The sequence below is a fragment of the Paroedura picta genome, chromosome 16, assembly GCF_049243985.1.
Source record: "Paroedura picta isolate Pp20150507F chromosome 16, Ppicta_v3.0, whole genome shotgun sequence".
Taxonomy (NCBI): domain Eukaryota; kingdom Metazoa; phylum Chordata; class Lepidosauria; order Squamata; family Gekkonidae; genus Paroedura; species Paroedura picta.
In genome coordinates, this window is record NC_135384.1 from 6,668,198 (window position 1) to 6,692,968 (window position 24,771).

The 24,771-nt window shown below is 51.4% G+C and overlaps 1 protein-coding gene across 12 annotated transcripts in view; it reads left to right on the forward strand.

Annotated features, from left to right (window-relative positions):
* Positions 1 to 24,771, forward strand: part of LOC143826833 (uncharacterized) — a 56,822-nt gene that overhangs the window by 18,877 nt on the left and 13,174 nt on the right. For 2 of the 12 annotated variants that reach the window (XM_077315919.1, XM_077315914.1), the window contains exons 6-32: positions 1,752 to 1,781; positions 2,303 to 2,323; positions 2,671 to 2,763; positions 4,366 to 4,429; positions 5,047 to 5,145; positions 5,759 to 5,902; positions 6,743 to 6,838; positions 8,757 to 8,875; positions 9,028 to 9,180; positions 9,876 to 10,049; positions 10,795 to 10,968; positions 11,471 to 11,585; positions 11,851 to 11,919; positions 13,145 to 13,338; positions 14,040 to 14,161; positions 14,536 to 14,605; positions 14,737 to 14,897; positions 15,229 to 15,337; positions 16,231 to 16,362; positions 16,576 to 16,782; positions 18,065 to 18,202; positions 18,696 to 18,819; positions 19,108 to 19,279; positions 21,845 to 22,057; positions 22,186 to 22,330; positions 22,945 to 23,151; positions 24,363 to 24,467. In XM_077315919.1, the coding sequence (XP_077172034.1) occupies positions 1,752 to 1,781; positions 2,303 to 2,323; positions 2,671 to 2,763; positions 4,366 to 4,429; positions 5,047 to 5,145; positions 5,759 to 5,902; positions 6,743 to 6,838; positions 8,757 to 8,875; positions 9,028 to 9,180; positions 9,876 to 10,049; positions 10,795 to 10,968; positions 11,471 to 11,585; positions 11,851 to 11,919; positions 13,145 to 13,338; positions 14,040 to 14,161; positions 14,536 to 14,605; positions 14,737 to 14,897; positions 15,229 to 15,337; positions 16,231 to 16,362; positions 16,576 to 16,782; positions 18,065 to 18,202; positions 18,696 to 18,819; positions 19,108 to 19,279; positions 21,845 to 22,057; positions 22,186 to 22,330; positions 22,945 to 23,151; positions 24,363 to 24,467 (3,450 nt within the window). The remainder of the gene's footprint in view (positions 1 to 1,751; positions 1,782 to 2,302; positions 2,324 to 2,670; positions 2,764 to 4,365; positions 4,430 to 5,046; positions 5,146 to 5,758; positions 5,903 to 6,742; positions 6,839 to 8,756; positions 8,876 to 9,027; positions 9,181 to 9,875; positions 10,050 to 10,794; positions 10,969 to 11,470; positions 11,586 to 11,850; positions 11,920 to 13,144; positions 13,339 to 14,039; positions 14,162 to 14,535; positions 14,606 to 14,736; positions 14,898 to 15,228; positions 15,338 to 16,230; positions 16,363 to 16,575; positions 16,783 to 18,064; positions 18,203 to 18,695; positions 18,820 to 19,107; positions 19,280 to 21,844; positions 22,058 to 22,185; positions 22,331 to 22,944; positions 23,152 to 24,362; positions 24,468 to 24,771) is intronic. The other 10 variants (XM_077315922.1, XM_077315920.1, XM_077315926.1 and 7 more) reach the window with 7 other exon arrangements.

A 24,771-nucleotide genomic window follows, 5' to 3' on the forward strand; every position in this document is an offset into this window, starting at 1 on the left:
TCCACCCAAGAGCTCACCTGGGGCACCGTTAGGAATGAGGGCATCAGCCCGGGGCCTGAGTAATTGATTTTCAATGACCTGTGGTGAGCTTTTCCCTCCTCATCCAATAATCTCGTTGGCTCGTTTGGAAGGGGGGAGGATGCACACATCACAGGCCACAGGTGTCTAAACAGGTGTGAGGAGCAGAGTTGCATTTTATACCTCTGAACCCAAGAGTTAGCGTAGTGGTGTGTTTAAGAGCCTGGGCTCTAATCTGGAAAACCGGGTTTGATTCCCCCTTTCTCCACATGAAGCCTGCTGGGTGACTTTGAGTCGGTCATCATTGTCTCAGAACTCTTTCAGGCCTACCTACCTCACAAGGTGCTCGTTGTGGTGGCGGATTCTAATCTGGCAGGCTGGGTTTGATTCCCAGCTTCTTGGGCTCGTCACCGCCCTGATAGAGCTGTTCCGACCGAGCAGTTGTGTCAGAGCTCTCTCAGCCTCCCCTCCCTCACAGGGTGTCTGTTGTGGGGAGAGGAAAGGGAAGGAGATTGTACGCCGCTTTGAGATTCCTGGTAGAGAAAAATGGCATATAAGAACCAACTTTTTCTGGTAGGGAGGAGGAAGGGAAGCCACAGTAAGACCTTTTGAGACTTCTTAGGGTAGAGAAAAGCAGGATATTGAAGCCAACTCTTTCTTCTTTCTTAAAAACAAAGGCAGTGAGCCACTGATTCTATCTGTGTTGCTCATCTCGCCCTCTGTGCCCCTGCCCACTCTGTCGTCTCCTCCCCAACCCCTCGATGTCTTTGTGTCCGTCTCCCTTCCTTCTAGTCGTGCCGGTTCTGACCTTTGCAGACTCTGAAAGGGCCCAACCTGAGTGCTGTCTCATCTTGCAGAATAAAAAAACAAGCATACAGCCGCCCCTGCCACTCTAACAGTGGGGCTGCTCCCTCGCTCTGGCCAGTGGGGTTTGGGGAGGGCCTGGAAATGAGATGTTAAATCATGCGGTTGTTTTTCCTTTTGAAGTCTCGAGGATTTCTCAACAGTGGGGCAGGGCGGCAAGCTGCTCTCGCATTCTAATAACTCTTCCCTGGGTGCATTTCATGTTTGGCGGCTGAATGGCTGCCCTGTTTGGAGGTTATCTTTGACTGGGAGAAGCCGTACGGCACTCAGACTCTCTGGGAACCTCTGCAGATCCTCCCCATTCCCCTCCTCCCCCAGGGAAACCTGGGAGCTGATGAGGGCCATTTCAGGATCTTGGAGGCCTTTTAGCCCAGCCACTGGAAGTTGCCATTGTGGCAACTTAAAAGAGTTAAATTGGCAAAAATAGGCCAAAATAGGCCAATTCCTGCCCTCCAGTACTGGCTACATAGTTCCGTCGGGACACTTAGCTCTTCCGGGAGCTCGTTCCACCAGGTAGGGGCCAGAACCAAGAAGGCCCTGCCCTGGTTGAGGCCAGGTGAGTTTCCCTCGGGCCGAGGACTACTGACCTGTTGATATTTGCTGAGCGAAGAGCTCACTAGGGGGCCTAGGCAGGCAGACAGTCTCTCAGATATGTGGACGCTCTTCCTTGTGAGGAAGTGAGAGTGTGTGTGTGTGTTGTGCTTGTTGGCACAGAAGCAGTGTGGGCTATGCAAGGCACCGGTGAGCCAGTGGCTGCACTTTGTAGGGTCAGAGCAGAATGCCCCTGTGCTTTGGGTATGGGGTGATGTGGGGAGGAACCCAAAGGAAGAGCCTCTATTAATCTCCCCTCTGTTGTTTTGCCACCCCAGCCGGAGTACCTGAACGAAACCAAGCAACAGGCAAGAGAGCACATCGCATGCTGCCGAGAAGCAGCCCCCCTCCCCGTCACGCGCCCCCTCCCCCTCCTCCCATGCTGGTCGCTGATCACTCACTGGCTGCTGCTCCTGGCCCTGCCTCCCCCCCACACCCCCTGTTCTTTTTTGGCTGCCGTTCTTGCTTGACACGCTTCCGTCGTCGGTCTTTTAACTTTTCCGTGGGTTTTGTCTCAAAAACGATTTCCCGGACACTCTTCCCTCCTCAGAGCCAGGGCTCGAGGGCTTTCTGAGCCAGGGACAGGTTGCGAGGCAGCTGGGAACAGGAACCAGAACTCCCAAATGCCCATACAAACAGAAACCCTTTCTCCATCTCCCCTCGATCGGTCCCCATTCATGTCACTGCATCGTTCCCATTGTTTGTGATCCGGTTTTAACCCTTTGGTGTTTTGTTTTGTCCCTTTGTCCCTGCTCCTTACCCCCACCCCTTGCCCCTTCCCCCCACAATTTTATGTTGCGTGATGTCATCCCCACCCTGCCCTCCATAGACCTCGAACCCTGCTTCCTACGTGAGTAGTTTTTCTGTTGTGCTTTTCAGGGTCTGGGAGGGGTTGGCATTGTCACGTTACGTGTTTTGTATTTCCGTGTACTGACAGCATCTCCTGCTTGGGGAATGCCATAATGCAGTGGCCTCCACCCCACCTCCGCCCTGGAAGTCCTCCTTCTCAAAAACCTACATGCACTCTTCCAGGACTGGAGTTTCTGGGAGCATCTCCTCTGCCCCATAGCCACTTCTCCTTCCCCGCCTCACCCCAGTTCCCCCTAACATCCTTTGCTGGGCTAGGAGTTCTGCCATGATATCATTTCCTTCTGTAGAGTGTGCATGACCCTTTTCTCTACCTTACTTCCCTGCTAGGGCGAACTGGAGCGTCAGCTGCTACAAGCCAACCCTATCTTGGAAGCATTCGGCAATGCCAAAACGGTGAAAAACGACAACTCCTCGCGATTCGTAAGTCTTTCTGTCTTTAATGAAGCAGATGAATTTCCTACAAGAGTCGAGGTTGATGGGTGGCCTTTCGTTAGAGGAGCCTTTCAGTTCGGTAAAGCTTCTGCCCCCTTAATGAGTGGGGGAAAGGAGATCACAGAAGCCAAGCAGGGTGAACTGCAAGGTGAATTCAATTAAACTCTCTCCATACGGACTGCCCCCTCCCGAAAACTGAGGCGCTCTTGAATGAGTAAATCAGCCATACATCCGGCATGATGGTTTTTAGGAGGATGTTTTCAAAGTGTAATATAATATTTTATGTAATTCCTACTTATTATAGATGATTTTGCGAAAATGTTGGAAGCCACCCTGAGCTGGCACGTCGGGAGGGGTGGGGGCATAAATGGGAAAACCAATCAATCAGTGGGGAAAGAGAGATGTGGTGACCTCATCACATTTTTTTTAAAGTGTTCCTTGTGGGTGTGTCCCTCATTTAAGACTAGTGGTGTTTCCGCACCATGCAGTGCTCCAGTGAATTGTAGACACCGGCAAAAAGGATGCTGAACAGAAAGCACATTGTTTAAAGGGCGGTATTGGGGGTGGGGTGCTTGTCTGGGTGTGTGTGAACTGGAGAGACCTGCTAGCCCTGTGGTAGGATGGACTTTTGGGTCCATCTCAAGTATACCCTGATTAAAAATAGAGATTTCCCCCACTCTTTTGTTGGGTGAATTGCACCAACGTCTAGGTTCCATTCCACTATAAACCTGCAGCTGCAGAAGAGTTTGTTTAGCTCTGGAAAAGCTCGAACCTTTATAAGCTTGAACGGTCCATTTTTGCAGGGCTTTCCTGGGGAGAAAGAATATCTTTCCTTTGCCCCTGGAAAGAAAAGGGAGCGTTGTGAAATTCAAATGCCCAGTAGAGCCAAAAAGCTAGTCTACATATCTTCCGAATGGCCGTCGCTGTGGATTCCCGTTCCCCACATATCTCCAAGCATATAGAATTTGTTTCGATTTTATCTTTCCTTTGTTCCTGCTCTTTTGTTCCTGCAAATCCATGTGTCTGTTGCACTGGCAGTGACCCCTTTATGACACAAGCCACTTTTTATGCATCTATAATTTAACAAACGTACCCTGAACTGTGTTGGGGAAGGGGCGGATTCACATTGTAGTGCTACGTCAATAACCCTCCCTTCTCCTTGAGAAACCTTCCCACTTTTGTCAGAAACACCGGTTTGCTTCTGTTCTTTGCCGAAGGTGTGTTTTCAAATTTTAACACACACCCCTCCCGGTTTTTATTGAGAGATATCCGTGTCTAGCTCTCCTGCTTAAGAGGAAAAGTGCAACTGGGTGAAACCGCTTCTTGCGATATTGAGAGCTCTTTCGTCTTAACGCCAAGACACTTTTGAAGTCAAAGTCAGACTTCATTGCACTAGGCCGTAGGCCATCGCAAAATTCAAGAAATTTTAAAGAAATCCGAGAAATAAGGCTGTAGAAACCATTCTGGGGGCTAAGTATATTTCTCCACATGATGTATATACTGGGGACTGCTGTTTATAAGTGAAACCAACTCCTTTCCGCATGCCACCTGTTCCTGATTTCTCCCCTCCCTGTATCTTTCCCCCTTTAGGGTAAATTTATTCGGATTAATTTTGACGTAGCCGGCTACATTGTTGGAGCCAATATAGAGACATGTATCCTGCTCGTGGGAGAGTAGAATTCTTTGGAAAGGAGAGGAGGGATTGGAAACAGCGAGGACTTCGGAATTGTATGGGTGCATAAGTAGAGTCTGAAGCAGGGGTAGTCAACCTGTGGTCCTCCAGATGTCCATGGACTACAATTCCCATGAGCCCCTGCCAGCGTTTGCTGGCAGGGGCTCATGGGAATTGTAGTCCACGAACATCTGGAGGACCACAGGTTGACTACCCCCGGTCTAAAGGACACAACATGCTGCGAGGTTCCCTACTATGGGAACCAATCCTTTAAAATCAACCAAATGCAAATGAGCTAATCGGGCTCAGCTGTGGGAGATTCTTTTGTCTTAACTTTGTATATAAGTTGGGGTTTTCTTGAGCTATTTTAGTCTTCTTGTTGTGTCCTTCAACATGCACTCACTGCTGAGATCACCAGTAAAGAGTTGTTCATTTGCCAAATAGCCTGGCGGCATTCTTCCTACAAACCCACATATTTTACAGGGGGAGGGGGTCCCTTCCTGAGCAGCTAGAGCAAGCTGGTGATTTTGTGGCAGGGAAGAGGTGGTCTCTGTCTTGGGTATCTTTTAGTTTCTCAGCCTTAACCCTAAGCTGCCCAGATCTGTTGGAGAAATCGCGAGCCATTCGTCAGGCTAAGGACGAGCGAACGTTCCACATCTTTTATCAGCTTTTAGTGGGCGCTGGCGAGCACATGAAAGGTAAGCCTCTCTCTTTTTGTATTAGAAGAAGAGCTTCTTCTAATCTTAACTTTGGGCCTCCTTTAGGGAGTCAGAAGCGGGATATAAAAACACCAGCTCTCCTCTTCTTCAGTCACAGGTCAGAAAGAGAAGCCCAAAGCTTGGTAGGCCTAAAATAAATACTGCAATCCCTTGGAATTCCCAATTCGAGCTACTCAAAGTCTTTTGCTCTCTCTACGAGTGTCGTGGCTGCTGCCTGCTAGAGAGAGCATCCCTGCCCACTGGAATACAGGCGTGGCAAGAGCTGCTCATTTTACTGTCCCGATTCAGAGCTCTCTCGGCCCCACCTAGCTCAACAGGGTGTCTGTTGTGGGGGAAGGAAGGGAAAGGTGTTTGCAAGCCATTTTGGAATGCCTTCAGGTAGTAAGGAGCGGGGTATAAAAACCAGCATTTCTTCTGGTGGGAATTAGCCTCCCCCAAGTTCGCCCCCCCTACTCCATGGCTGTTTTTGTAGCACCTGCTCCTCCATCACTCGTGGTGGGAAGAGAACCAGGCTGGCTCTGTGCCGGACTGATCTGCAGACCTGGAGGCATGGCCTAAGAGACGCTTCTTCTGTTCCTCCCATGACCTGCAGCAGACCTGCTCCTCGAGCCGTTCAATCAGTATCGCTTCCTGTCCAACGGGTACCTGCCCATCCCGGGGCAACAGGACAAAGAGATCTTCCAGGAGACCATGGAGTCGATGCGCATCATGGGCTTTTCGCACGAGGAGATACACTGTGAGTCCTTCTCGTGTCAATGCAGTCGTGGAGGGTGGGGGAAGAGAGAGAAAATGGCAGCCCATGACAACTGGCCATTCAGGGTCCAACCGGTGGGTGGGCAATCTAAGCTGCTGGCCTTCTGGGAAGTTTGTAAGGAGGGAACCGATGAGGCCATGGTGCTTCATTTAGCATCAGGTGTGCGGAGATGTTCTATATTTGAACATGAGGCCTGCACTTCTGACTGCCTTAAGTAGGGGCATCAGTCATCTTACCCTCTCACATTTGTGTAACTGGAATTCTTAAAAAGACATTTAGGTTTGCGTTTGTGTACCGTAATGGCTGAGAGGCTGTGATGCATATCAGGATGTCCCCATTTTGAACCTTCCCTCTGCTGTGAACGCTCTCTCTCACCTCAGCCCTAAGCTTAATTGTACCCTTCTAAGCCATTGATTTCCATGGATTTAGAAAGCTGTTATTCTGCTCACCTGTAGGTGCCCAGGAAGCTTACTTTCACCAGAATGTGGATCCTACCCTACAAGGGTGTAAGGATTCCAGGAAGATAACACACATGGAGTGTCTTGAACTAAAGAAGCGCTATAGAAATGCTTACTATATTGATTGCTGCTTGTAATAGTGGCCATTGCAATATTCTGTGACAGTGAGTTCCACAAGTTAACAGGGCATATGCTTTTGTTCTTTATCTTGGCTTCAGCTCGCTGCCTAGCCTTTAAAAAAAGAGAGGCTGTTGAATGTTTAAATTTGTCCCAAGAGGTGCCTGGTGTGTAGCAAGATGTCTTTGCAAAATAATGGAGGGAGGAGGAGGAAGGGGAAATCATCTCTCTGTCGTCCTCCTCCCAGGTATGCTCCGGATGGTCTCAGCAGTCCTGCAGTTTGGGAACATTTCTTTCCGCAAAGAGAGGAACACAGACCAGGCCTCCATGCCCGATAACACAGGTAGTGGGAGCTCTGAAAGGGTTCCTTTGCAAAACTCCCAGGCGTTAATTTCCATCCTGTCTTGGAAAACGTAAAGCAATCATTGTGAATGTCTTGTCAATTGCATTTCGAATGTATTGGGCTAATGTCTGTTTTACTTAAGCTAAAAAAAAATCCGCATAGATGCATGAATCTTTACCACTATTAAGTAGCATCAGAACAGCAGCTTCTGTCGTGCCTCTTTTGGCATTGTTACGAGAAATGCTACCCACGAGTCACTGCTGCCCTGTCACACATCCTTATCCAGCAGGGCCACCTGGCTTGCTGGCTGGGCCTGCTGATGAGCTAACGAGGGCCTGCTGGCCTGCTAGGCAGGGCCTGCTAACGAGGGCCTGCTGGCCTGCTTACCAGGGCCTGCTAACGAGCTAACGAGGGCCTCCTGGTCTGCTAGGCAGGGCCTGCTGACGAGCTAACGAGGGCCACCTGGCTTGATGGCTGGGCCTGCTGACGAGCTAACGAGGGCCTCCTGGCCTGCTAATAAGGGCCTCCTGGCCTGCTAAGCTGGGCCTGCTGACGAGCTTACGAGGTCCTCCTGGCCTGCTAGGCAAGGCCTGCTGACGAGTTAACGAGGGCCTCCTGGCCTGTTAGGCTGGGCCTGCTAACGAGCTAACGAGGGCCACCTGGCTTGCTGGCTGGGCCTGCTAACGAGCTAACGAGGGCCACCTGTCCTGCTAGGGTGGGCCTGCTGACGAGCTAACGAGGGCCTCCTGGCCTGCTAACGAGCTAACGAGGGCCACCTGGCCTGCTAGGCTGGGCCTGCTAACGAGCTAACGAGGGCCTCCTGGCCTGCTAACGAGCTAACGAGGGCCACCTGGCCTGCTAGGCTGGGCCTGCTAACGAGCTAACGAGGGCCTCCTGGCCTGCTAACGAGCTAACGAGGGCCACCTGGCCTGCTAGGCTGGGCCTGCTAACGAGCTAACGAGGGCCTCCTGGCCTGCTAACGAGCTAACGAGGGCCACCTGGCCTGCTAGGCTGGGCCTGCTAACGAGCTAACGAGGGCCACCTGGCCTGCTAGGCTGGGCCTGCTAACGAGCTAACGAGGGCCTCCTGGCCTGCTAACGAGCTAACGAGGGCCACCTGGCCTGCTAGGCTGGGCCTGCTAACGAGCTAACGAGGGCCACCTGGCCTGCTAGGCTGGGCCTGCTAACGAGCTAACGAGGGCCACCTGGCCTGCTAGGCTGGGCCTGCTAACGAGCTAACGAGGGCCACCTGGCCTGCTGACGATCCAACAAGGGCCCCCTGGCCTGCTAACGAGCTAACGAGGGCCACCTGGCCTGCTAGGTTGGGCCTGCTGATGAGCTAACGAGGGCCTCCTGGCCTGCTAACAAGCTAACGAGGGCCTCCTGGCCTGCTAGGCAGGGCCTACTGACGAGTTAACGAGGGCCTCCTGGCCTGCTAATGAGGGTCACCTGGCCTTCTAGGCAGAGCCTGCTGATGAGCTAACGAGGGCCTTCTGGCCTGCTAATGAGCTAACGAGGGCCACCTGGCCTTCTAGGCAGAGCCTGCTGATGAGCTAAGGAGGGCCTCTTGGCCTGTTAGGCTGGGCCTGCTGACGAGGTCCTCCAGCCTGCTGATTGTTCATTAAGGACTGGTAGGAGCTGACTAGCTCCCGCCCGCCCCACTTGATTTGGCTGCGAGCTGCATCCCAAAGCCACCTTAAGCTGCCTGGCCAGGGGCCAGGGGAGGGGGTCCTTTCAAAGCCCGTTCTTAGGAACGGGCTTTGAAGCTAGTGCACTTAATACTTCTCTTTTGTTGTCTGCCAGCAGCTTGTTTCCTTTCACATTTGACCGGGCTCTAGAGGGGTGGGGGGAGCAGTTCTGAGCCACCAGGGAGCGGGCATCCAGAACGCCGTTGCCAACACGTCTTTTGCCCTTTCCAGCTGCCCAGAAGCTCTGCCACCTCCTAGGCATGAACGTCACGGAGTTCTCCCGCGCCATCCTCACTCCACGCATCAAGGTCGGCCGAGACTACGTGCAGAAGGCTCAGACGAAGGAGCAGGTCAGTGGAAGGCGGGCTCTGGGTGTGCGGACGGGGTGTGGGGTGGCTGAAGGAAACGTCGATACAAGAAGGATGACTTGCTGAGATGGGGTGGGGACAGTGGGTGCCACGGTGCACCAAGTCCAAATCCAGCTCTCTTATCTTCTCTCCAGGCCGACTTTGCTGTCGAAGCGCTGGCCAAAGCCACCTACGAGCGGCTCTTCCGGTGGCTGGTGCATCGAATCAACCGTGCGCTGGACCGTACCAAGCGCCAGGGGGCATCCTTCATCGGCATCCTGGACATCGCCGGTTTTGAAATATTCCAGGTGAGGAGGGGAGGGGAAGGGCCAGCCAGTTAGGAAGGCTGCTTTTCCTGTGTTCCTGATCACAGGGAGAATTTGCACACAGGTATAGGCTCTGCTCCCACATTGTGCGCGCTGGGAGTGGCCTACTGACTGACACCTTGAGCACGGACAGAGCTGTGGGAGCCTGCTAGACTCTTTGTTTCAAAATTGTGTTCATTTTACAAGAGAAAGGAGAGATCGGAAATCTAATACATCACATTTCATTGTATCTTAAGAAAAAGTCCCGGCGTTCAAAGATTTTGTCTGATGCCTTCAGTTAACCGAATTTGTAAGCTTAGCCATCATTGCATATTCTCTCAGTTTCTCAAGCCAAAAGTCTGCATCTGATGAGTCCTGCCGTTTCCATCCTGCAGCAATTGGAAGTCTTGTGGTTGTAGTCATATAGAAGAAAAACTCTCTAGCAAACACAGGCCGGTTCTCAGGGAAAATACCTAACAGCAGGCACTTGGGATCCAATTGGAGCTTAATACCAATTAGTCTCTCCTGAGTTCTCGTGTATTTTTCTCCAGAACCTCTTGACCCTCCCACATGACCATCACATACGATAAAGAGTACCAGCACCTGTTAGATTCTTGTAAGTCCATACGACCCCAAGTTTTCCTTCTTGTCTCCTTTGGCTGATGATCTTCTCCCTCTTTCTCTCCTCACTCCGCCAGCTCAATTCCTTCGAGCAGCTTTGCATCAATTACACCAACGAAAAACTTCAGCAGCTCTTCAACCACACCATGTTTGTGCTGGAGCAGGAAGAATACCAGCGAGAGGGCATCGAGTGGAACTTCATAGACTTCGGCCTGGACCTCCAACCCTGCATCGACCTCATTGAGAGGCCGGTGAGCCGAGGGAGGGATTTGGGGGACTGCAGTGCTGTGTGAGTGGGAGGGAGACGCCTCCGTTTTGTCTGTTAGGGACCCCCCAAGCTTGATGAACCGGGGAACGCTTCTGGAAGGTTGTAAATAGTGAGGGGGTGCTGTGACATAATGGCGGCCGTAGGGAGTGGGTGTGGCCAGGCACAAGAAATGTTCCACGCCAAGCATCTTTCTGAGAAGGAGGCATCTGCTCCAGTCGTCTTCCTGAAGACACAAAGGTGATGTCTCTTGGGCTCTTCTGGAGCACCTCCTGTCCAGGTGAAGGCTAGTGAAGCCAGGATTGGTTCTTTACTTTGGGGAACAAGGAAACACATAGGGCACCACACTAGTGGTAGCCGAAGTAAACTATTCTCCCCTTGCATCGAGGAAGGATTTGGGGGACTTTGGAAATGATCTGTAGTTGACATATTACTCTGTACTTTATAATTTTGTTAAGCTGAAAACCCTTCAGTGCGGCACAGAAAATAGCAGCTGTATGGGGGTCCGGGATGAGAACATGTGGGAACCTCCTCTGCAGATAAGAGGACCCCACTTTCGATTGGAGGGGCCAGATGCTTCCGTTATTTGCATATTGTCGTCTGATTGGAGCACACTCAACGCCATCTGACTCCTCCCCCTCTTCTTGCCCAATAGGCAACATTTTGACTTCTGCCTTGTGGGCTTCCGTAATCCTTGCTCTCTGTTGTCGTCTCCCCCCCCCCCCCCCCAGGCAAACCCTCCAGGGGTTCTGGCGCTGCTGGACGAGGAGTGCTGGTTCCCCAAAGCCACCGACAAGAGCTTTGTGGAGAAAGTGAGTCAGGAGCAAGGGTCCCACCCCAAGTTCCAGAAGCCCCGGCAGCTGCGGGACAGAGCTGATTTCTGCATCATTCATTACGCCGGCAGGGTGAGTGGTGCCCAGTGCATGTTGGGTAGGGATGGTTCTGTACATAGCCTTCCTTTTTTCCCCCTGGGCGTCTGCAGGCGGAGGGGCTTTGCCACTGATGAAAAAGGAAGTATCTTTTTTAAACCACCCAGATCTGGTGATCTGGGGAATGTCCCAAAGCTTTGCAGAATGGGTGTTGTAGCAAGGAGAGGGATTGGCTGAACAAGCTTGTGTTGTCCAGTCGTTGAAACAAAGTAGATCTAGTCAATTCATCATTGGGAAGCAGAGCTGCTGTATTCTGTACCTTCAGACCGTGCTGTCGATTGGAAACGGACACGCTCAGACTGGGAATCAGTCCCAGACAAAGAAATATATATTCAAGGAGGTCCACCTGCAGTGGTTGCCAGAAGGAGAAAAGGCCATCTCATTCCACATCCCCAGCAGCCATAAGACAACAAAAATGTCTGATATCTACCTGGTGTCTCCTCGTCTTGATTCCCATGTCTCTGTTTCCCTTGGAAAGGTTGATTACAAAGCGGATGAGTGGCTCATGAAGAACATGGACCCTCTGAACGACAACGTGGCCACCCTCCTCCACCAGAGCGCAGACAAGTTTACAGCGGAGCTGTGGAAAGACGGTAGGGTGGTTATGAAGGTGAAATCAAGAGGCAGAAAGGGCTGCCTGCCTTGAATCTGAGACTTAGACATCTTTAATGCCTTTGATTGACTTAATACTCCTTAACATACCTTTAAGTCTCTTTGTGAGCTCTCCGTCACAAACGTTACTAACCTCTTTGCTGTTCGCTGTCTCTCTTTTTCTCTCCTGATTCTTCTCTCCTGTCCCACAATGGGGAAATTTCTCCTGTCCTTCTCCCCGCCTGCTTAACCTTGTCCTGTCTGTAGAGATCCAGAACATACAGAAGGTCTATTTCTTTGACAGCTATGCCGTGGCACCTCAGGGTCCAGCGGAAAGTATGTCTTTTGTTCTCCCCATTTCTCTCTTTTCCCTGTTGATTAAAGGAGTAGGGACACACTTTTGGGGGGACGGAGGTAGCAAAATGTATCCCTTTAGAAGTGAGTTATAGGATTGGCTCTAGGTCCCGAGCAGTTGTTCTTGGACTTTGGAAGTGAACTTCTAAGGTCTCCCATTCGTCTTGGCATTCTGCTGCTTGGCTTATGGCTCACCTGCCTGTCTGTGACATCAGGGCAGCTCAGCCAATGGCAGCCTAAAGGTCCACAATGCAGTATTAGAAGAAATTAGTCTCTCGTGACTAGGTAATACTTGCTGCCTGTTTGCATAGAACCTTTCCTCCTATTTCCGCTCTCTCCTTGTATTTGTGATTTGTGTGGTTTATGGAACAGGGCTGGCTGATACATAAAGGACTATGCAGGGATTGTACTTGGCAGTCATCCTCTCCCTCCTGACCGTGCAGTTTAAGTGTGTCTGAGCATAATGGATGTGAAAAATGATGACCCTCTACTTTTTTCCTCGGGAAAACTCAGTGGGAACGAAGGGCAGGGGTTGTTAGAGGTGGAGGTGAGGGGAGGGGAGGGACCTGCAGCTCTTTAGCTCTTCTGGTTCTGATTTTGGGGCGGGGGGTTTGAAAGTGCTGTCAAGTCTTACCTGGCTTTATGGATACCCCGTAGGGCAGGGTCTCCTGGGTCTCATGGGAATTGTAGTCCATGGACATCTGGAGAGCCACAGTTTGGCCAACCCTCCCATAAGATTTCCAAGCCAAGAGATGGATTGGCTCCGTGCAGCACCCCTCAAATTCCTAGGTGGTCTCCCAACCAAGCACTAACCAGGGACAACCCTGCTTAGCTTGTTGTAATCCACCACAAATCAATTCTGAGAGCAGCAGGCAAGAAATCTAATTAATAATAACAATATCTGACCCGATCAGGCTGCCTGGGCCATGCATGCGTGTGCGTGTGTGTGTTTAAAGTCCTGCCAAACCACAGCAAACATACGCGAACCCCAGCAAGGGGCTTTCAAGGCAAGCGAGAAGGAAGGGTGTTTTGCCGTCGCTTCCGGCTGCGGAGTCCCCCTTCCAAGTCCTAACCCTGCTTAGCTTCCGGAGCCCGATGAGACTGGGGCTGTGCCGTGCCACCTTCCCTCTCACCTAGTCAGGTAGAAAGTCAGAAGGTGCTGCTCGAGTGATTAAAAGCGTTGGGGTTTCTCCCCCTTGCCTTCCAGTGGACCGGATTGTGGGTCTGGACCAAGTGAGCGGCATGGGGGACCTGACCTTCGGTGCCTCGTACAAGACGAAGAAGGGGATGTTCCGCACGGTGGGGCAGCTGTACAAGGAGAGTCTCTCCAAGCTCATGTCGACCCTGCGCAACACGAATCCCAACTTTGTGCGCTGCATCATACCGAACCACGAGAAGAGGGTGAGTCGGTGGTCCGCTTGGTGGGCCTGTGGATGCTGTGCGGATGCATGGTCGTGGTGGTGGTGGTGGTGGTGGTGGTGGGGGAGCTCTTCCGCCAGGCATTTGGTTGAGACCAGGCATAACCAACAACATCTGCAGGGCCCCTGCTCCCTCCCTCCCTCCATCCCAGAAATCCACCAATGCATTCTGCTCCTGGACCTGTTTCCCCTTTTACAATTATCAGTTAGTAGTATTAATGTTATGGTTATTTATACGTTATGGATTGTTTCTTGTATTTTTTATATGTTTTATGTAAACCGCCCCGAGCCTCCAGGGAGGGCGGTATATAAATATAATAAATACATAAATAAATAAATATTTATGTATTTCCCTTCAGCACAAGGCCCGTGTCATTCCTTGTGCTGAAGGGAAGATGAGTTTCTCAGCCGTCTTGGGTGCTTTTGTGAGGAGAGGCCTTGAATCTGAGGATCCTTACTAACTCACCAGGCATATTTGGCAACTTTAAGAGCTAGCTTACGGTTCCGGTCTGAGACCAGTTTCAGCTTAGCGGTACTCTGGCTAGCAGGGGAGCCTGATACCTCCCCTGTGACCTCTTGCCGAATTGGATTGATCTTGGTTTACTGTGGGACACCACCACAAACACATATGCAGGTCTTTGTCTGTCTTCTGACGGGCTGTGCTTCTCCGGGATCCCCTTCCAGGCTGGGAAACTGGAACCACATCTGGTACTGGATCAGCTGCGCTGCAACGGAGTCCTGGAGGGAATTCGCATCTGTCGCCAGGGATTCCCCAACCGTATCATCTTTCAGGAATTCCGGCAGAGGTACCCACAGTCCAGTTACTAAGCTCAGAGCTTCCTGGAGGGCAGCAGTTTGAAGCCAAGTAGGGAAAAGCTAGGAAAGCCTGGTGTAGGGGCTGATCCACAGGCCCTTCCAAGCCATGTCTCCTCACTGAGGGCCAGTGTGGTGTAGTGGTTGGCGCCTTGTTTTGAATCCCCCCCCCCCAAGAAGCCATGCATCTCACTTGGGGGTACTGGGACTAAGCTGAAAGGCAGACAGACCCATTTTAGTGAGGGGGCAGGGAAGAATAACTACCCAGAGCTCCTTAGGAGGGAAGGACAGGATTTAAGGAATTAAGGGGAGAGGGGGATACCAAAAACACCATTTCTAACTCTGATGTTTTGATTTTCCTAACAAGGTATGAGATCCTCACACCAAACGCCATCCCCAAGGGGTTCATGGATGGGAAACAGGCCTGCGAGCGAATGGTATGTTGGGCTCACTGAGCAACACAGTAGAACGAAGGGACGCAAGAAGCAGCCTAATCCCCGAGGGTCTGAGAATCACGGTGTTTAACGCCCGCCTCCTTCTCCGTTTCTTTGTCGTCTTCCCCTGACAGATCAAGGCTTTAGAACTGGACCCCAACCTCTACCGCATCGGCCAGAGTAAGATCTTCTTCCGGGCTGGTGTTCTGGCTCACCTGGAAGAAGAACGGGACCTGAAGATTACAGATATCATCGTGTCCTTCCAGGCGGCCGCCCGGGGATACCTAGCTCGCAAGTGAGCACTGAGCGGCGGTCGGGGTGGATTCCCAAGTGGGGCCAGCTCTTGTGGAGCAGCTGAGTAGATCAGGGAAGCCGGAAGATTCAGGGCTCCCAAAAGCCCTCGCCAATTGGCCATTGCTGGAAAGGGCTCATGGGAATTGTAGTCCATGGACGTCCGGAGAGCCGCCGTTTGCCCCACTGCCTGCATGCACGTGTTGCATAATCCTTATCCTGCTCAACCTAAAGAATAGCAAGGCATTTGTGCACAGACTGCACCCAGCCTTCTCTCAGTGCCACAGGCAGGAACCTGCGCTTATCCGGATCGCTCTCATGTGTCTCCCTGGCAGGGCTTTCATGAAGAAGCAGCAGCAGATGAGCGCCCTCAAGGTCATGCAACGCAACTGTGCAGCCTACCTCAAGCTACGCCATTGGCAGTGGTGGCGCCTCTTCACCAAGGTGAGGGGAACGGTGCTGTTTTTCGACAAACAAAGAGGGTCATGGGTTTGGGGGGAGCAATTGGAATCATAGAATCATAGAGTCATCTAGTCCAGCTCCCTGCAGAATGCAGGACACTCACAACTACCTGCCCACCCACAGTGACCCCAATTCTATGCCCAGATGATGCCCCCCCTTTCCAAAAAAGCCTGTCTGTGAGAATGGGTATCGGCAGCTTAGTTTCTGGAAGAAGAAACTGCAGAGTGGCATCTCAGAGACATGGAACTCAATGGGTTAAATTTCACCTCTGATCAAGTAGGACAGATTAGACATAGCAATTCTGTGGCTTTGACGACCCAGGTGACTCCTTTGCATGAGACATGTTTGAGTTGCCCAGTTCCATGCAGGATGGGGAATATTTTGCTTTTAACGGCTGAATGGAAGGCATGATTTTTGGTAACGATGGCCTCTCCTGCCGTAATGTTGAACATAATAAGATCAGACCAATGGCCTCACAGGCTGGCCGGCCATTCCTCCCAGATGGCCAATAGCAGGGCACAGAGGCTAAGGCCCTCCCCTGATACTGCCTCTGAGCACTGGTACACTGTCTGAAAATGTGAAGGTTTCCTTTTGTTACCACTGCTGTTAGTTGCTAATGGCACTAACCCCTTCCAATTTATCCCACTGTCTCTGCTTACGGCTATTAGTACATCTCCTGGCAGAGAACTTCACGGTGAAGCTCTCCTTCATGTCTTCCCTGATCTCTACTGTCCATAGAACAGGGTCACATTTAAGGCGAAAAGCCCTGGGAAGACTTGCCAGATTGAGAATTTGCAGAGAGGGTCTCCCGCGCACACACACCTTCCCTCAGCTTGGCTCTCTCACCATCCTCTCCTCTTTTTGTGTGCTGGCAGGTGAAGCCCCTCTTGCAGGTGACCCGCCAGGATGAAGTGATGCAAGCAAAGGCGCTGGAGCTGCAGAAGGTGCAAGAGAAACACACAAAAACCCAAACAGACCTGAAGGAACTGGAGAACAAATACCAGCAGGTGAGCAGGGAATGGGCCTAGAGAATCCCAGCAATGCAGGGATTCCACCTGTTGCTAACCCTTTACCCCCCCCCCCCCCCAGGTGAACCTTAGCTCTTTCTTGAATGTATCTGAACCCATATATCCTGTGGTCTTTCAAGGTGTCTCTGTGACAGCCTTTTCCAACCTGAATCTCACGCCTGTCCCTTCTCTCTGATCCCAATTTCACGGCAGCTTTCGGAGGAGAAATCCATCTTGGCTGAGCAGCTGCAGGCTGAGACGGAGCTCTTCGCCGAAGCCGAGGAGATGCGGGCACGACTGGCAGCTCGGAAGCAAGAGCTGGAGGACATCCTTCATGAGCTGGAGTCGCGGGTGGAAGAGGAAGAGGAGCGTTGCCAGCAGCTGCAGACGGACAAGAAGAAGATGCAGCAGCACGTGCAGGTGGGGCTGTTGAGGAGGTGGGACTGTTGAGAAGGTGGGACTGATGAGAAGGTGGGTCTGATGAGAAGGCTAAGCACATGCACTCAGAGGCTTCTGGGGAGAAAGTATCTGCCCCTTCTTTGGGAGGAGGGCAGTGTTATCTGTGGGGGACAAAATAGGCAGACATGGCTCAGTTTGGGATGATTGATAGAAGTGGGCAGTTCTCGGGGGAGGAATCGAGAAATGAGTGCACCTCAGACACCATCTTGACTGGCAGTTGTGCAGAGTAGATCCTTCTCTGTGGTGGCACCCTACGCTGTTACCAGAAGAGGCCCCTCTAGCCTCATCCATCTTACTTGCCAGGAAGGCAGTGAAATGTGCTTGCTCCCATGAGCTCTTCATGGGTCCACACGTCTGTGTGGTGTGTCTTCATTCTCAGCTGCCCTTTTTAAGCTTAGTGTGAACTTAATGTCCTCCTTTTTGTGGCTGTGGAGTTTGCGTGCGTGTGTGTGTTGTGATTTTCTTCTGAACGCTTGCTGGCAGAAAGGCAGAGCCTAAATAATTTATTCAGGGGAGTTATAAGCTCCCTTTCCAGAGTCTTCAGTGTAGCAAGCAAATGAAGCCTGTGGCAGCGATCCACGGGCCAAATTCCACAGGGCCTAAAAAACGAAGCTCTTCCGCCAGACCTTTGGTTGAGGACAGGCTTTGGAAGGTCTGGGACCCTCCCCCAGTGGTTCCTAATGGCCTCTGTGGCCCCCAATGCCCATCCATCTTGGGTAACCTCCAGAGGTTGGTGGGCGGTGCATACTGGGACAGGTTGGGAAACTGGGGAGAGTATTAACTGGTTTTATGCCGCTGGGGGCATGTGTTTAATCCTTGTTTTATTGTCATTTTGTAAACCACCACAAGCTGGCATGGTCTGGGAGTGGCAGTCAATAAATCTAAATATAGATTAATAAATAAATGAGATGTTCTGATTTCTAACGAGTTCGGGCCAGGTTCCCGCAAACCAACTGGCTTTCTCTGCGGCCGTGTTTTAAAAATCCTCAAGGGGCTTGAGTCAGCTCAGGACTGTAGCATGGTGGGAAAGGAGCTCTTAACCCAGGGAGAATTATTTGCCCCGTTTTGAAAACGCACATGATGTATTCTGTGTAGTGAAAGCAAGTCCTCCTGGAAATCATAATGCATAGCTTTGGCCCTAAGAACTGGGCACATGAAAACAGTGTCCTTGAGACAGACCTTGGGGCCAGGCATCTCACCCCCATTGAGCCCTGACCCCCATCTTCCCTCCTAACCCATGCAGGACCTTGAGGAACAGCTAGAGGAGGAAGAAGCTGCCCGGCAGAAGCTGCAGCTGGAGAAAGTCAGCACAGAAGCGAAGCTGAAGAAAATGGAGGAAGACTTGCTCGTGTTGGAAGACCAAAACTCGAAGCTGCTCAAGGTGAGTGTCACGTCTGGCTCCCCTCCTCCTCCTGGAAGGCCTATTGGCATGTTTGCACGCCTGTGTTGTGTGGTGCAGATTGTCTTCTGCAAGTGGAAGAGTCTAGAGCAGGGGTTGGCCAAACTGTGGCTCTCCAGATGTCCATGGACTACAATTCCCATGAGCCCCTGCCAACACAGACAGTAGTCCGTGGACACCCCTGATCTAGAGTCATCCAGTTGGAAACATCTAGGTTTCCTCTTGCCTTTCCACCATACAGCTTTGGAATTCTGCTCTAAGGGGGTGGCTGGGCGGGTGGGTGGCCGAGGAGTTCCAGCAACCTGAAAGAGCCGTTCTCTTTTAGGAAGACGAGACGCTGGAGGGAGCGTTTAGGGGTGTTGCGAAGGTCCCGGCTAGGCTAGGTGGGACAGAGGCCCAGGAACAAGATTGTCTGCGTGTCCTTTCATCTCGTCTTCCTCCTCCTCTCCCCCCCCTTCCCTACGGCCTCTTCCAGGAGAGGAAGCTGATGGAGGAACGGCTTTCGGAGTTCACCTGCCACATGGCGGAGGAGGAGGAGAAAGTCAAGAGCCTGTCCAAGCTGCGCAACAAATACGAAGCCGTCATGGCCGACATGGAAGGTGCGCCAGGGAGCGGGGCAAGGTCGACCAAGGAGAGGTTGCCCGGATTTCGCTAAGCGCGGTTCTGATGGCAGGTGGCCCATTGCCGAAGCCACAGGCTGGCTCCCACACAGCAAGGAGCGTTGCATGACACTGTGGTGGGAGACGCACCTTCTCCCCCCCCCCCCCCACTTCGTTTCTTAGCGTTGTGGGGTGTCGAGAAGGATGCTGAGGATTCCTGAAGCAGCACTGGGTTTTCTAACCAAATTCTCCTGTTATTCCCCCCCCCTCCACCACCACTGCCTCCAGATCGGCTAAAGAAGGAAGAGAAGGGCCGCCAGGAGCTAGAGAAGCTGAAGCGCAAGCTGGACGGGGAGGCGGGCGATCTGCAGGAGCAAGTCGTGGAGCTTCAGCAACAGCTGGAGGAGCTCCGCCAAGCGCTGGCGAGGAAGGAGGCGGAGCTGCAGGCGGCCCTGGCCAGGTAGGCGACTCGGACCCTCCCGCTTGCACAGAGGTCATGGGGAGGGGGAGGAACACGAAAAGCAGGGGCCTTTCTGTTGCTATGAAGATACCCCAGCACACGGTGAGCCGTCGCCCAGGTGATGCTTTGAGATAGACAATCAAGCATCACCTACTGTATAAAGCAATTGTTGGGACACTTTGAGGAATCAATGGTTTTTGTTACCTTTTGGCTGCGGTGTAGAGAACCAGCTGGGTGTCGTGGTTAAGAGCGGCGTCTTCTAATCTGGAGAGCCGGGTTTGATTCCCCGTTCCCCCACATGCAGCCAGCTGGGTGACCTTGGGCTAGACACAGCAATGATAAAGCTGTTCTTTATCAGTGATATCAGGGCTCTCTGAGCCTCACCTCCCTCACAGGGTGTCTGTTGTGGGGAGAGGAAAGGGAAGGCGACTGGAAGCCTCTTGGAGACTCCTCCAGGGAGTGAAAAACAGGTTTTACAAAACAGCTCTTCTCTTCAATAGGACCTTTAAGACCAACAAAGCTTTATATTAGGTGTGAGCTTTTGTGGGCATGCACCCTCTCTCAGACAATGAAATAGAAATCACCAGAGTAAATTAGAAGAAGAAGAAGAAGAATTGGTTCTTATATGCCGCTTTTCTCTACCCAAAGGAGGAAATTAGCAGGAAATTAGCAGAGTAAATTAGCAGGAAATTAGTAAACAGCATAATGAAAATATCCCACAGATGTGCAGCATATCTCCATGATGCTATTTTCTGATTTCCGGCTAATTTACTCTGCACTCTGATGATTCCTATTTCATTGCCTGAGGGAGTGTGCGTGCTCACAAAAGCTCACACCTAGAATAAAACTCCGTCGCTCTTAAAGGTGCCACCGGACTCCAGCTTTGTTCTGCTAGCTCAGACCAAAATGGCTAAATATTTGAATTTTTCCACATAAAGTTCTTAAACCACATAATCATCGATCCACTCTTCCCCTTCTTTTTGGGACGTTGCTTTGAAAGCTTTAAAAGTTGGAGAAGCTACTACATTGCATAAAAGAGAGACGCTACATTCCCACCAATACTGTGGCCCTTCCTGTCCTCTAAGGTGCCCACGGTGGTGGTGGAAACATTAAGGCCTGCATAAGAACCTCCCAACCTTGGTTTTTCCTTTTCAAGATTTTGACTTGGGAACTGGAGACCTAATTCTCCTTCCTGTTTCTAACCCATGCGAGTGGCTTGCTAAGAGCAGGCTGCCCTCATTCCCTGCGTAAGCAACCATCTTTCCATCCCTAGGAATTCTTTTGAGGAAGTTGAATGACTTTAACGCGGAATGTTGTGGTTGGGGGGTCAGGGGAGGGCAGGCCACGCAGCTATTGGCTGAACTCTCGAGAAGAGCCGTTCTGGGCACTTGGGGCATGTCTGCTCTCCATTCCGAAATCAGATCTGTGTCCTGGAGGCCTCCCAGGAAAATCTGGTAAAATGTAATTTCGAGATGACGTTAGACTGAGGAAGTTAGACCGAGGTCCTGTGACTTGAGGACAAAACCACACAATCCTTTTCTCCTGGGCTGAGTCGGCAGAGGTGATCTGGGAGTCGGTCCCTTCCCAGGTGTGCGCAGGCACTTTTGGTTTGGATTGGGGCTTTTGGCATGCAGGGAGAAAGGGCTTAAGCCAGACTTTCACAACGGACCTGGAAGGGGTTTCTGAAGGGATGGGAGCTGCCCCCTCTCTCCAAATGCCATCTTTCCCAACCTATAACTTCCATGACCTATAACTTCCCAACCTATAACTTCCTCGGAGACCTAAAGTACTAGAACGTCTCTGCTAAGTCATCCCAAGCTTGAATGTGTGTATGTGTGAAATGTGTCATCAAGCCGCTCCTCCACATGCAGCCAACTGGGTGACCTTGAGCCAATCCCAGTTCTCTCAGAGTCAGACACTTTATGGGGCCAGATTCGTTCCACTTCAGCAGACTTTCCCAACCCTGGGGTTTCTTGACAGACCTGGAAGGGTGGGAGTTAATTGTTTATATATATATATATATTTTTAAATTGTTAAACATTTATCAGGTGATAGGACCATATATGGTCATGTGGACCATTCCTCCCCCCATCCCCGAAATGGCCAATGATGGGCCTGGAGGGTGTAGGAAGGGGAGGGTGTTATTTTGGGCATGTACACAGCTATTCTTCCCACATATAAATTGTTACTTGGTTGTTATGATGTTGTATTGAAACTTGTATGTTATAGATCAGATTACTGAATTGTTCCATGTAAAATGACATAATGTTCCATGTAAACTGCCCAGAGCTGTAAAGAACTGGCGGCATAAAAATCCAAATAAATGAATAAATAAATATATTCTGCACTATGGCGCCACTTCTGGGGTTTCTCAAAGCCTGAAGGATGTTTCAGGGGTAAAAAAGTTTAGAAAGGCTGAGTTAGAGGGTAAATCCCCTCCTTGTCCGTATCCAAACTGCCAAAGGACTTTTGTGGTTGTACTTATCTTTATGGAAATTGGGCCTCCAGCGCTTCCTTTCCCCTCAGCCCACACTTACCCTGGCTCTTTTCTTGCACGCCTGGCAGAGTGGAAGAAGAATCGGCGCAGAAGAATGCCGTTCTGAAGTCGCTGCGGGAGCTGCAGGCCCAGTTGGCGGAACTTCAGGAGGATTTGGAGTCCGAGAAGGCCGCCCGCACCAAGGCCGAGAAGCAGCGGCGGGACCTGGGAGAGGAGCTGGAAGCGCTGAAGACGGAACTCGAGGACACCCTGGACTCCACCGCCGCGCAGCAAGAGCTACGGTAAAAGCCTGATGCTCACGGCAGGCTATCTTGACCCAGTAGTTACTGCATCTCGTTGTGTAGACACAGGTCGCTTTGGAGTATCCTCCGTTGTTTGCTAGTACCGTATTCTCCCCTTTCCATTGCAGGTCAAAGCGGGAGCAGGAAGTGACCGAGTTAAAGAAGACCATAGAGGAGGAAGTCAAGGCACATGAAGCGCAAGTGATGGAAATGCGCCAGCGTCACACCACTGCTCTCGAAGAGGTGTCAGAGCAGCTGGAGCAGTCACGTCGGGTAAGCTGAGGGAGAGGTGGGAACAAGCTCGGTTGTTCGGACAAAGAAGGGCTTGGGTCGCCAGTTCTGGGTTGGGGAATTCCTGCAGGTTTGAGATAGACCTTGGGAAGGCAGAGTTTGGAGAGGGAAAGGCCTCATCTGGGTCAGTGCTGTAGAGTTCACCCTCCAAGGCAGTAATTTTCTCCAGGGGAATGGGATCACTCTGATATGGAGATCAATTTTGCTTTTAGGCAACTCTTAAGAAGGATTCATTGATTCATTCATTCATTCATTCATCTTATATACCGCCCCTCACTGTGACATCTTGGGGCGATGTACATAGAACAGAGAAACAAGAAAATACATTCAACACAATGAGGTTGGGTAAGCTAGAGGAAGAGAAAGGACCTTGGAGCACAGGGTCCCAATGGGTGTGAGAACCAGACTGTGGTTCAGAGGGGTTGGTGGAGGGAAAGGAGTTGAGACAAGTACCGGTTCAAGGCAAGGGTACATTTGAAAGCCCTGTGATACTCAGGATGGAGGAAGTTGATTTTAGCGATGGGAGGGGGGGTGTATCTGAGATCTGGGTCTCTTTTGGGTTCTTATTTTTGTCTCGCCCCCCGTTGGTTTCTCAGTTCAAAGTTACTCTGGAGAAGGCCAAACAAGCCTTGGAAGGGGAGAATGCCGAGATGCAGAAGGAGTTGAAACTTCTGCAAGGGACCAAGCTGGAGTCGGAGCAACGGCGCAAGAAACTGGAGGGGCAAGTCCAGGAGCTGCAGCTGCGGGCGGCCGAGAGTGAGAGGGCCAAGGCCGAACTCACGGACCGGCTGGTGAAGCTGCAGGTGCGTCAGTCTGAGCGGGAGAGAGCAAGAGGGCACCATCCATCTTTGAAATCTCTTTCCCGCCCCCCAGATCCCCTCCCCCCCCCAGGTCATCATGCCCACCGTGTTCTTTGCCAAACCTTATTTAAGTCTGTGCATGCAGCTATATATATTTATGTCTCGGTCTGAATTCTCACCAAGGCAACCCACTGAATTCTATGTTTAGAGTCAATTATGCAGCCATCCCTTAAGTAGCTGGTTCTACTGCAGAGATCCTGGATTTGAAGGCAGTTGGGGGAGATGCTGAGTCGGGCGATAGGCAGCAATGACTGGAGAGTCTGTGGACTGCGGGGGGGGGGGGGGGGGCGATGGTCAGAAAAGGGTCCAAGCAGAGTGGGGGTTGCAAAGGTTATGGCTCATCCCTAAAAGCTATTACGAGCTATGCCCAGTGACCTGTCACTCCAAGGTCAAACTAGATGTGCTTATTTTTAGAGTTGTGTCCAGTTTTTCTCCCAAACAGCGATTGTAGAAGGGAGTCATTTCCCTGTCGGAGAGCCAGTGTGGTGTGGTTAGGAGCAGTGGCTTCTAATCTGGCAAGCCGGGTTTCATTCCTCGTGCCTGCCCCACAATGCAGTCAGCTGGGTGACCTTGGGCTAGTCACAGCCCTGATAGTGCTGTTCTCACAAGAGCAGTGATATCAGGGCTCTCTCAGCCTCACCCACCTCACAGGGTGTCTGTTGTGGGGAGAGGGAAGGGAAGGCGAATGTAAGCCGCTTGGAGACTCCTGATAAAGAAAAGTGGCATATAAGAACAAAATCTTCTTCTTGTTATTCTGCTTCAGCGCGTGGACAGACTACCCCACGTGCAGCAGCAAAAATTGGGAAATAACAGCAAGGGGGGAAGGTGTTAAGTGTGGGGAAATGGCTTGGGGGAGAGGCTGCAGGAAAACCAAGTTGGATTTTGGGAAACCGGACCTGACCCTTTGAAAGCAAGCATGTCAGTGTTGGTTCCGAGGAGCTAATTATTGCCTGTGCATTAGATTCATGAAGCAAAAGGTTCGGTGTCTTGAAATGCCGTGTTTTCTTAATCAGATACTTTTGCGGAGTGTAAAATGCAAAAGCCCTGGGTCTTGACCCCTAGCATTCCACCGACAGCTTGATCGTGTGAATTTTCCATGTGTTTTTGGACCTAATCGTTTCTCTTGTCCATCCGCTGCTGTCTTCTGGGAACAGAATGAACTTGATGCAGTCTCTGGAACCCTGGGAACGGCCGAGTCCAAGACGATAAAGCTTACCAAAGATCTGGCCAGCATAGAATCCCACCTGCAAGATACCCAGGTGCGTAATGAACTTACGAGGCTGAGATGCATTTTGTACTGTTGGTTATGTGAGTGTGTGTGTGCTCTAAAGCTGGGCTTGGTTTGTCTGACAGAGGAGTTCTGTTGTGGGATTTGTGTGTAGAAGCATCATGTAGAACAGGGGCAGCCAAACTGTGGCTCTCCAGATGTCCATGGACTACAATTCCCATGAGCCCCTAGGGCTCATGGGAATTGTAGCCCATGGACATCTGGAGAGCCACAGAATTGGCTGCCCCTGATCCAGAAGGTTAAAGCTGGCATTGTTTGTGGAAGTGGGAGAACCA